We start from the raw sequence: 12458 nt of genomic DNA on the forward strand, positions 1-12458 counted from the left end.
CTTAACCAATAGGAAGTCCCACCCAGTTGACTACTTCAAGATGGTGAAAGTCCTCAATGGCGCTGTCCATGCTAAAACTGGCTTTTGGTGTCCTCCATATCTGTGATTGAAACACTTTGGTGGGAAAATGTGCATGTTTTTTTAATGCAAATTTGAGAATATTCACATAAATCCGTTGCCAATTGGATGGACAACTAGCTTATGATGATTGTCATGTCATATCTATGATCATAAAATAAGAATAACAATTCACAGATCTTTTTATTGGATTGACAGACTTGACAGATTATTACTTACTCACAAAGCCCTTTATACAATTCCCCTACCACAACTGTTCTGTCCCACTAATATACATTTTGATGTTAAGCAGTGACGGCTAGAGTGTGCCTCTCTGTGAACTTTATCAGCTAGGCCTTGATAGGGTGCCTTTTGTAGAGGTGGATGACAAGGGAGAGAGGATATTAACACAGGTAGATTTGTTCGGTTGATCTTTGGGATCTGTTACTATTCTGAAAAGATTTGTGCTCAGCCAAATATGCATTATGTCTTGTTTACGAATGGAGTGAAAAACGAAATGGTTTCTTTATGGCAACTTCTCCTCCCTTTTTTAAACTTGGGTGAAAAATGTGACATAGAACATAGTGAGTGAACTAGACCGCCACCCTAAGCCTGCATGGTGGTATGTTGATTTACATGGTCTCCATGATGGCCTTAGCCTGATCACGGATTTTGAGGCCGTAGGGGTTGAACCAGGTGCGCAGTTCCTCCATCTTGCCCTCGAGGGTGGTGCGGAGGTTCTCGGTGGTCTTCTCCAGCTGCTCGCGGACCTCCTCAGCCCGGGACTCAAGCTTGTCCTTCACCTGATATAATAAATGACATTTAGTTACAGCTAGTTGTAATATAATATATGCCATGTAGCAGACACTTTTATCCAAAGCGCCTACAATCATGCATTCATTTATTTGTATGGGTGGCACCAGCGGGAATTGAACCCACGATTATTGCCATTGCAAGTACCATGCGCTACTTACTGAGCCAGACAGTGCTCACCTTTTCAGCCTGGGTCGTCAGCAGTTTGCTGAGGGTAGTCATCTTATCCACAGCGCGCTCACGGATCTGGACATAGTAAGGCTGAAAGCGATCCCTCACGGATTCCACCCTGGAGGTGGTTCGAGACTGAAGCTCCTCAAAATAGGTGGTCACTTTGCTAAAAGAGAGTGGAGAGGAAGGAGATGTGAAAGACAGCTACTGTACAAAGGAAGGTAAAGCATTCCATTTCATTAGAACTTGTGTTTGCAGTTAAATTAGTCCCTCTAAGTGCATGACTATTCATGTGACAGATATTATGAAACATTTAGACAGAATAAGACAATGCTTTAAATCTAAAGACTTCAATACTCAATCTAAAGATTTAAATACTTTCAATCAGACTTCAATACTTTAATTGATCTAGTCCGGCAAACTGCTCCTGCCTTCTCTCTGTCACACCTGGAGATCTCCTGGGTGTCCTTGCTCAGGCGCTTGTTCAGCTTGCGGCTATATGTGTTGACCCTGTTCCTGACGTCATTGGCATTCTGCTCCAACATGGTCTGGAGTTCCTGGGTGTACACTGTGGTACGGTCCTTGGCTTCAGTCATGTGAGCCTGCAACTTGTTAAGGAGGAGCTGCATGTCCTTGCCCAGACGTTCAGCGGCGTCCTTAGCGAGAGGGCCCAGTTTGGTCTTCATATCATCACTGTACATGTTGAGCTCAGACATGGTGTCTGTGATCAGGGTACTGGGAGGGGAAACAGACAGGTTTGTTACCACAGAGATCCTATTAAATTACTATTTAATTACTATTACATTTGTAATGTAACAATGTAAACACCTGCTCTTTCCATAACATACTGACCAGGTGAATCTAACGCAACTAAATATTAGGAAGGTGTTCTTAATGTTTTGTACACTCAGTGTATATTTGTTAAATACATCAGAATATGTGAGTGTTATTCTTTGGACTGGGTGAAAATATAAAAATAAATGTTATTTATTTATTTATTTAACCTTTATTTTAACAGGGAAGACATATTGAGATGTAGGTCTCTTTTACAACGCGCCCTGTATATACAGTCGTGGTAAAACGTTTTGAGAATGACACAAATACTAATTTTCACAAAATCTGCTGCCTCAGTTTTGATGATGTCAATTTGCATATACTCCAGAATGTCATGAAGAGTGATCAGATGAATTGCAATTAATTGCAGTCCCTCTTTGCCATGAAAATTAACTTAATCCCCAAAAAACATTTCCACTGCATTTCAGCCCTGCCACAAAAGGACCAGCTGCCATCATGTCAGTGATTCTCTCGTTAACACAGGTGAGAGTGTTGACGAGGACAAGGCTGGAGATCACTCTGTCATGCTGATTGAGTTAGAATAACAGACTGGAAGCTTTAAATGGAGGGTGGTGCTTGAAATCATTGTTATTCCTCTGTTAACCATGGTTACCTGCAAGGAAACACGTGCCGTCATCATTGCTTTGCACAAAAAGGGCTTCACAGGCAAGGATATTGCTGCTAGTAAGATTGCACCTAAATCAACCATTTATCGGATCATCAAGAAGTTCAAGGACAGAGGTTCAATTGTTGTGAAGAAGGCATCAGGGCGTCCAAGAAAGTCCAGCAAGCGCCAGGACTGTCTCCTAAAGTGGATTCAGCTGTGGGATCGGGGCACCACCAGTGCAGAGCTTGCTCAGGAATGGCAGCAGGCAGGTGTGAGTGCATCTGCACGCACAGTGAGGCGAAGACTTTTGGAGGATGGCCTGGTGTCAAGAAGGGCAGCAAAGAAGCCACTTCTCTCCAGGAAAAACATCAGGGACAGACTGATATTCTGCAAAAGGTACAGGGATTGGACTGCTGAGGACTGGGGTAAAGTCATTTTCTCTGATGAATCCCCTTTCCGATTGTTTGGGGCATCCGGAAAACACCTTGTCCGGAGAAGACAAGGTGAGCGCTACCATCAGTCCTGTGTCATGCCAACAGTAAAGCATCCTGAGACCATTCATGTGTGGGGTTGCTTCTCAGCCAAGGGAGTGGGCTCACTCACAATTTTGCCTAAGAACACAGAAATGAATAAAGAATGGTACCAACACATCCTCCGAGAGCAACTTCTCCCAACCATCCAATAACAGTTTGGTGACAAACAATGCCTTTCCCAGCATGATGGAGCACCTTGCCATAAGGCAAAAGTGATAACTAAGTGGCTTGGGGAACAAAACATCGAAATTTTGGGTCCATGGCCAGGAAACTCCCCAGACCTTAATCCCATTGAGAACTTGTGGTCAATCCTCAAGAGGTGGGTGGACAAACAAAAACCCACAAATTCTGACAAACTCCAAGCATTGATTATGCAAGAATGGGCTGCCATCAGTCAGGATGTGGCCCAGAAGTTAATTGACAGCATGCCAGGGCGGATTGCAGAGGTCTTGAAAAATACCTTGCAAATATTGACTCTTTGCATAAACTTAATGTAATTGTCAATAAAAGCCTTTAACACTTATGGAATGCTTGTAATTATACTTCAGTATACCATAGTAACATCTGACAAAAATATCTCATAACACTGAAGCAGCAAACTTTGTGAAGACCAATACTTGTGTCATTCTCAAAACTTTTGACCACGACTGTACAACATAAATATACACATTATATCCAAACTATATATGTACACACATTAAAATACAAAATCACAGTAATGGGAAGCACAAATAAAACAGCAAATCACCCAGAAAAACAGATACATTCAAATATGTCCCCAATCAATACATTAAATTGCATGAACGGCACCAGAACATCAAGATGAAATGTATTTAGAATTTTGTTCCAGCAATACGGTGCATTAAAATTAAAGCAGATTTACCTAGCTCGGTGGAGACCCTAGGAACCTCAAGAGTTAAATAATCCTGTGAACGGGTTAGACAACTCAGGTGCCTATACTTCAACAGGTTATATAAGACAGAAGTTTATGAAGTAGGGCCTTGTCAACAAAAAGGGAGTAATGTAGACATCTACAGGTCTTTAGCGAAGTCCAGCCAACTTTTTGATACAGGATTTAGTGATGAGTATCAAAACTGTAACCTGTAACAAAATGAAGGCCACTATGGTAGATGGCATCCAAGGATTTAAGAGTAATAGCAGCTGAACTTTGATAAATAATATCACCATAATCAAGAACAGATAAAAAGGTTGACTGAATAATCTGCTTCCTACTGCTTAGAGAAAGGCACGATCTGTTTCTGTAGAAAAAGCCAACTTAAAATCGTAGCTTTTTAACCAGCTCATCTATATGTTTTTTAAACATCACATCCATATCAATCCAAATGCCATGCGGGAACACGTTCGATTGGAGAACCATCTAATGAGTGAACATGTACAGTGGGGAGAACAAGTATTTGATACACTGCCGATTTTGCAGGTTTTCCTACTTACAAAGCATGTAGAGGTCTGTAATTTTTATCATAGGTACACTTCTACTGTGAGAGACGGAAAAAAAAAATCCAGAAAATCACATTGTATGATTTTTAAGTAATTCATTTGCATTTTATTGCATGACATAAGTAATTGATCACCTACCAACCAGTAAGAATTCCGGCTCTCACAGACCTGTTAGTTTTTCTTTAAGAAGCCCTCCTGTTCTCCACTCATTACCTGTATTAACTGCACCTGTTTGAACTCATTACCTGTGTAAAAGACACCTGTCCACACACTCAATCAAACAGACTCCAACCTCTCCACAATGGCGAAGACCAGAGAGCTGTGTAAGGACATCAGGGATAAAATTGTAGACCTGCACAAGGCTGGGATGGGCTACAGGACAATAGGCAAGCAGCTTGGTGAGAAGGCAACAACTGTTGGCGCAATTATTAGAAAATTGAAGAAGTTCAAGATGACGGTCAATCACCCTCGTCTGGGGCTCCATGCAAGATCTCACCTCGTGGGGCATCAATGATCATGAGGAAGGTGAGGGATCAGCCCAGAACTACACGGCAGGACCTGGTCAAATTACCTGAAGAGAGCTGGGACCACAGTCTCAAAGAAAACCATTAGTAACACACTACACCGTCATGGATTAAAATCCTGCAGCGCACGCAAGGTCCCCCTGCTCAAGCCAGCGCATGTCCAGGCCCGTCTGAAGTTTGCCAGTGACCATCTGGATGATCCAGAGGAGGAATGGGAGAAGGTCATGTGGTCTGATGAGACAAAAATAGAGCTTTTTGGTCTAAACTCCACTTGCCGTGTTTGGAGGAAGAAGAAGGATGAGTACAACCCCAAGAACACCATCTCAACCATGAAGCATGGAGGTGGAAACATCATTCTTTGGGGATGCTTTTCTGCAAAGGGGACAGGACGACTGCACCGTATTGAGGGGAGGATGGATGGGGCCATGTATCACGAGATCTTGGCCAACAACCTCCTTCCCTCAGTAAGAGCATTGAAGATGGGTCGTGGCTGGGTCTTCCAGCATGACAACGACCCGAAACACACAACCAGGGCAACTAAGGAGTGGCTCCGTAAGAAGCATCTCAAGGTCCTGGAGTGGTCTAGCCAGTCTCCAGACTTGAACCCAATAGAAAATCTTTGGAGGGAGCTGAAAGTCCGTATTGCCCAACGACAGCCCCGTAACCTGAAGGATCTGGAGAAGGTCTGTATGGAGAAGTGGGCCTAAATCCCTGCTGCAGTGTGTGCAAACCTGGTCAAGACCTACAGGAAACGTATGATCTCTGTAATTGCAAACAAAGGTTTCTGTACCAAATATTAAGTTCTGCTTTTCTGATGTATCAAATACTTATGTCATGCAATAAAATGCAAATTAATTACTTAAAAATCATACAATGTGATTTTCTGGATTTTTGTTTTAGATTCCGTCTCTCACAGTTGAAGTGTACCTATGATAAAATTACAGACCTCTACATGCTTAGTAAGTAGGAAAACCTGCAAAATCGGCAGTGTATCAAATACTTGTTCTCCCCAATGTAGTTAATCTGAAACATTCTTATGAGAGTTTGAAAACAACATGTATTTAGTTTTGCCCGAAATAAGCACAACTTTTAAATCAGCAAGGGATTCCTGCATAGCTATAAAATCTGACTGTAGTTTTAACACAGCCAGATCAACAGTCGGGGCAATAGCATACATAATAGTATTATCCGCATATAGATTATGTTTACCATTTTTAACAGATTGACCAATGGTGCTTTTATAAATAGTGACGAGAACAGGTCCCAAAATCGCCCCCTGCGGTACACCTTTATGTACTTCAAGAAATTCAGACTTAACCCCATCAATCACGATGGCCTGAGTTCTGTCAATAAGATAATCATGAAACCATGAACAGGCGTCTATCGAGGACAATTTATTCAATAAAATAGCATGATCAACAGTATCAAACGCTTTTGACAGGTCCACAAACAAAGCAACACATTTCATTTTAGTGTCATTAGCAACTAAATTGGTTGCTGTAATAGTGCTATGTCCAAGCCTAAACCCTGATTGGTTTACATAAAAAATTAATGTATCAGATAAAAAAAGAGCAAAGTTCTACATTTACCAAGGATTCAAGAATCTTAACTAGACAAGGAACACTACTATCCCTGCCCTTATGGAGTGGCAGCACAAGAGCTGATTTCCATACTTTTGTAATATTTCCTGATAATGTTAAATAAAAAATGTGGATTATTTAGCCAACAATGATGGGCGCTGCACACTTAAGCAGACCGGGATCCAATTGGTTGGCCCCTGTGGATTTCTTGTTGTCTAGTGCTAGCAAAGCATCCAGTACTTCTTTTTCTGTAAATAGCCTAAAAGAAAAGCTCTGACTATCATTTCTCTGATCATTCAGCAAGTTTCCCCTATCAGCATCCAGCTCAATATCATTGTGAATAGGCTTTGAAGTTATTTCAAAGAGATAGCCTGCTGAAATAAAATAGTGATGAAATGCATCAATGATGTCTTTTTTCCCGTAATGAGGCTAGTTTCTGAATTAAATTTGTTGTGGCAGAGGAGGAAGCTGAACTCTCCAGAATTTAGCCAGGTTCCCATTACAATCCGAAAGAGCAGTTCTATAATAATTTAGCCTTTCTGATTTGTCTTACACAAAAGCTTGCCAGTCCGGGCCTAAGCCTTTGTTCCTGGCCTTGACCGAAGCGTCATCTCTTTTATGAATGACTTTTGATAATTCCGGAGTGTACCAGGCATTCGATCTACCAGGCATTCGATCTACCTTTAACCCTTAATTTTTTTAAGGGAGCATGATTATCCACAATAGTATTGCAAAAAGGCTTGAAGCTAAATGCACATCAGAGAGATATTTCACCATATTCTTTGTTTATGTTTTTTGCAAGGGTTAATTGCCACGTGTAGGAAAGTAAAGGTACATTTGCACAGAAATAAACTCACTCCAGTTCTCTGCTGAGCTGGGAGGCCCTGATGTTCTTCACCTTCTCATCAGCCTTAGAGTTCAGGTCAGTTATGTAGTCCTTAAACTGGTCAATGGTCTTCTCCCAGGGAGTTTGGGGCTCATCTTGCATGGGTAGCACCCATGCATGGCAGCCTATAGTTAAGAGAATGGAGCAATTGATTGATTTAAACCAGTTGCTATTTGTATTGCCCCCGTCAATCATCCTGTTGGGTAATGTTTCGGAAAACAAATATTTTTCTAGAGCTGATGAAACCTCAATGATTTTCTTAGGTTGCGTCCCAAATGGCACCCTATTCCCTATTTAGTGTACTACTTTTGACCAGGGCCTATAGGAAATAGGGTGGTATTTGGGACACATACTCAGTAGAAGTGAAAGGTTACCTGAGAGGACGGCTAGAGCCAGGATTACTGCGACAGCCTTCATGGTGATCTGCTGACAATACACGGAAAATATCTGTTTATACAACAGTAATATACCATTCTGATTCAGTGATTTTATAACAATATTATATACAGGATAACTGATTTATGTTATATACAGGATCACTGATTTATGACAATTATATACAGGACTTTATAAATGCCCTTATTCATGCGCTGGAACTTTCTCAGTTTACAAAAACAACCCGAGCACTACTTACACAACATGGAATCAATTAATATTAGTAGTATTCACACACTTTTCTTGTTTACTGAGTTACGAACAGTCAAATTTTGTATATCATCTTGAAAGTAAAACAACAATGATCAGGTGATTAAAACATAGTATATATATTAGTAAATAACTTACATTAGAGATCCTCTGTGGTGATGATACTGTAAGTAAACACTGACAGACGTTCACTGAGTATTTATACAACTTTGATTGCTCTGATGCGATCCCATAAATGCAAGGTGAATGTCCAACCTGTGTCCGAAGTTCCCAACACAAAGTGTGTTGTAATTATTTATTGCTGGATTATAATGTTGTTCCATGTTGCACAATCAAGCTGTTAGCACTATCAAACACTATCAAGCACTCTCAAAAGAACACACAAGATACACATGATACATACACGTGATTCACAGCTTAATACATTCCTGTAAAAGCATCTAATAAAAGCCCCTAATATGCTGAGACTTAAAGGTGAAACCAAATCCCTTGGTGGGCCTTCGTCATTGGTTTTACCTATCCTATCTTTTCAGATCAAGGGAAGGAGACAAGTAAAGAAAGACTCTTGTCACTATTCATAGTGTTAGCCAATTGGAAAGTGTCCTATCAATGTACTATTCCAAAGGTTTATGGATAATGACAAGAATGGCAGAGAGCATGCCCGATATCAGCAAGCTCAGATCACACTGATATGATGGAATATTGTTTAACGGCCTTTGGCCAGCAAGTCTTATGCTGTCATAGGTTATATTGGTCTCCAATACATTGGTCAATGTTTCTTGATTCTGTCTATAACCTGGAATACTTTTGACCTTTGAAGTCATTGTCAGTGTTTCAGACACCAGCACATGGATAGAAATGCATTGGAGGAATGAACAGTGAGTGAGAAGTTATTGCAGTGTTGTTACCACTACTGCCTCTGTTGCCACAACTGTGTTGCTTATAAAGAACATAAAAGAAGAAGAAGTTGAAGAATTAATTAACTTTGATCCTGTCCTATATTGATTTGCTTTCATATTCTGACTTGCAGTACAATGTCAGCAGCCTTCAGAAATTATTCATACCCCTTGACTTATTCCACATTTTGTTGTGTTACAGCCTGAATTCAAAATTGATTAAATATATTTTTTATCTCACCCATCTACACACAATACCCCATGATGACAAAGTGAAAACATGTTTTTAGAAATGTTAGCAAATGTATTGAAAATGAAATACAGAAATATCTACATACTGAACCAGGATTTCCTCTAGGAAATCAGCTAGTAACATTTTCAGACAGCCTCGGTCTATAAAATGTTTAGTGCAGCGAAGTGTTCTTTGATCCAATACTTGGGGGTCTATTCAATCTATATCGCTGAAGAGTTACAGATTGTGCGATAGAAATGTAAAGGTAAATTCCGAATGAAACGACATATGCAGCATTTACCATAAATGCGGTCTCTGCTAACGTGGGAACATTGCCTTAAAGGGCTGGATTCAATCTGTATCGCAGAAGATCCGTGTTAAAATGTAAAGGTAATTTCTGATTGAGCCGACATACAGCGTTTACCATGAATGCAGTCTCCGCGACCACGGGAATATTGCCTTTAATTGTCAATAACACTATAAAGCAGATCTTCTGCGATACGGATTGAATAGAGCCCTTGATTGCGTAATGAACAAATCACCTTTTGCTGTGATGTCATCATATTCTGATTATTGACTGAATTAATGCTATCTCCTGCACTGAATTGCAGGGTAGCATCTGATCGGAGGACGAGGTTCACAGCTGGAGATGAATGAATTGATCCACAGACAAATGTCAGAGTTTTAAAGAATATTTGTATTGCAACTAATACCTTTGATCTCCATATCACAGCCAGCACCAGGACAAAGACAACAAGCATTGTAGAGCCAGCCACTGCCAGGGGGCTGTAGTTCAAAGACTGGGGCACTATGGAGAAAAGGAAGCAGTCAAATTATGTTCATATGCAGACAAATTGAAATCTGGATCTCAAAGCAAGTTCCCCTCTAATCATGGGACTGATTTAGACCTGGGACAGCAGGTGGGTGCAATTCATTATCAGGTAGAAAACATAAAACCAGCAGTACTCAGATTCCAGGCTCAAATTTGAATACCCCTGTAATGTGTAGGCCTAAATGTTGAAAAAGGCCCATTGTTAGTCGCTCACCTTCACCATCAGACTGGCCCAGCCCCAGATCTGAAACAAACCTAGAGACACATTGTGCCTATCAGTCTGTTTAATTACCCGTCAACCAGGACATCCCACTGGGGCACTCTTAAGGCTGGGAGTTGACGTCACCCACCAGAATAAGGACAAGTTTGGGATCAGTTCTTCCCAGGATGTGCACTTCAGTATACACAGGCTCCCGCAGGACTTTAGTAACGGGGTAGTCTGCTGCAGTATAGTAAGACTTGCATGCCTCCACTCCTGTTGAGATCAGAAAGGGTTAATGAAAATGGTAATACTTTGTAAAAATCAGGCAATAATAGCCAACCATAAATTCCCTTACCCTCATTGCAATCTTTGCGAGACATTGGCCACTTGCCAGTCTGAGCTCTGCTCGAAGAGCTCCTGGGACAGCCACAGGGGAGGATAGAGGAACTGTTAACGTCAACAACCAGAGCCTCAACAGTACTGCCCAAATACCTACACTGGAAGAGCAACCTAGGGACAAGGGCATGTCAGTAAATTACTGGGATTCTGCATTGCAAATCAGACACCTAGGGCGGTTTCCTGGACACAGATTGAGCGTAGTCCTGGTCTAAGTCACTTTCAATGTAGAATCTCCATTGAACATGCTTTTCAGTCAGGATTAGACTTAATCCGTGTCCAGGAAACCAGCCCCTAAACTCACTGAAAGTGGCTGTCCCTTGTGATGGACGCAAGGGGTCCAATCCAAACTTCATATGAAGATGACATCTGTTTTTCATAAACCAAATAGCCTCCCTCATCCTGCAAGAGACACATTCTGAACCAAGATGGTTTCATGAAAACAAACTCAATAGATCAAGTCAACAAACTTACCAACATACTGGTGCCACATTTACTAACAGAAAACTGGAATATGGCAAAGGCAGCAGTGGTGCATCTCCTCCCAGCAGACTGATGGGCTAACTGCTGCCCAGAGGCATGGGCAGTTTGTCTGGCCTGCTGAGGTTGCTGAAAAGCTTGACCCAATGGTTTCTGTGACGATGGTCTCCATGGTTGTGCGTCACACAAACAACAGCCACAACTCTGGAAACAAGGCGCGCACGTAGACAAGATGGCGTATTGAATTGAAAGCGGTACAAACCACCTCAAGATAAAAACATAATATTCGAAATCAGTAAATTAGACTAAATATTAGCATTTCATATATTCGCAGTAAATAAAATTCTATCTGGATAATAACACAAAACAAATCATAAGGCTAGAGAAATATATCAACAAATATTACAACAACACGCAACACCCAAACATGGCGGAAGATAAACGAGGAGAACCAACTCGTCGACTGATACAGATGATTTATGCTTTTCATCACTGGGTCTGGTAAGTGTGGAAAGCGACCTGTTGAAGTCGATAAATGACAAATTGGGCATACTAGAATTGGTCAGTAAGAACGTAAGAGAGTTGAAAGCGAGTCTTGAAATGAGTGACGAAAAAGCATCGATAATGGAAACAGAAACCAAAAAATTAAAAGTGACAGTAACTAAGAAGGAAACGGACGTTAGGGAACTTAAAAAGGAGAACAACCTTCTGAGAGAAGCCTTACTAGACATCCAAACTAGATCGATGAGAGAAAGTCTAGTACTTACGGGTATTCAGGAAAAGGAGGGAGAAATAACCGAGAATATTATGAAGGATTTCCTGCATACAGCGCTTCAAATACCACTCGAGGCTGTCGATAAAATCCAACTCAAACGTGTACACCGTTTCGGACAAAGAGGACAGAAATATGATCGCCCAATCGTTGCCAAATTTGCATTTTTGAAGGATAAAGCTATGGTTAAAAGCCTAGGAAAAAGACTTGCTGGCACGAAAGTAGGCATGAATGATCCGTTCCCGAGGGAGATTGCAGAAAGGCGCAAAGTTCTGTATCCAATCTTCAAGGAAAATAGATTAAAAGGGAAACGTGTGGCACTTGTGGTCGATAAACTATATATTGACAACCAAATGTTCAGAGACACAAAGACTACTCCATGGCTATTCTAAAAGTTGTAATAGAGGAGTTGAATAATGGAACACCCAATACTAGCAATGATAGGGATTGGAATATTAAATAACATTTATAGTAAGTATAGTATTTAAAAAAGGATAAAATGATATAACAAGAAAAGATAACAAGCAGAATAATACACCT

At 40.9% G+C, this 12458-nt stretch overlaps 1 protein-coding gene across 2 annotated transcripts; it reads right to left on the reverse strand.

Annotated features, from left to right (window-relative positions):
* Nucleotides 1-242: 242 nt before the first annotated feature.
* On the reverse strand, nt 243-8404 carry LOC311112323 (uncharacterized protein). 2 transcript variants are annotated; one of them, XM_084155384.1, is made up of 6 exons: nt 8247-8404; nt 7838-7889; nt 7435-7588; nt 1489-1776; nt 1051-1207; nt 243-860 (listed from the first exon to the last, which is right to left on the reverse strand). In XM_084155384.1, the coding sequence occupies exons 2-6, from the start codon at nt 7878-7880 to the stop codon at nt 690-692; spliced, it is 813 nt and encodes a 270-aa protein (XP_084011510.1). In that variant the 5' UTR covers nt 7881-7889; nt 8247-8404; the 3' UTR covers nt 243-689. The 2 variants fall into 2 exon arrangements, with proteins under 2 accessions (XP_084011510.1, XP_084011509.1); XM_084155383.1 differs by having other exon boundaries at nt 7838-7886; nt 8247-8403.
* Nucleotides 8405-12458: the final 4054 nt, after the last annotated feature.

The sequence above is a fragment of the Coregonus lavaretus genome (genome assembly GCF_964263955.1).
Source record: "Coregonus lavaretus genome assembly, chromosome: 38".
Taxonomy (NCBI): Eukaryota; Metazoa; Chordata; class Actinopteri; order Salmoniformes; family Salmonidae; genus Coregonus; species Coregonus lavaretus.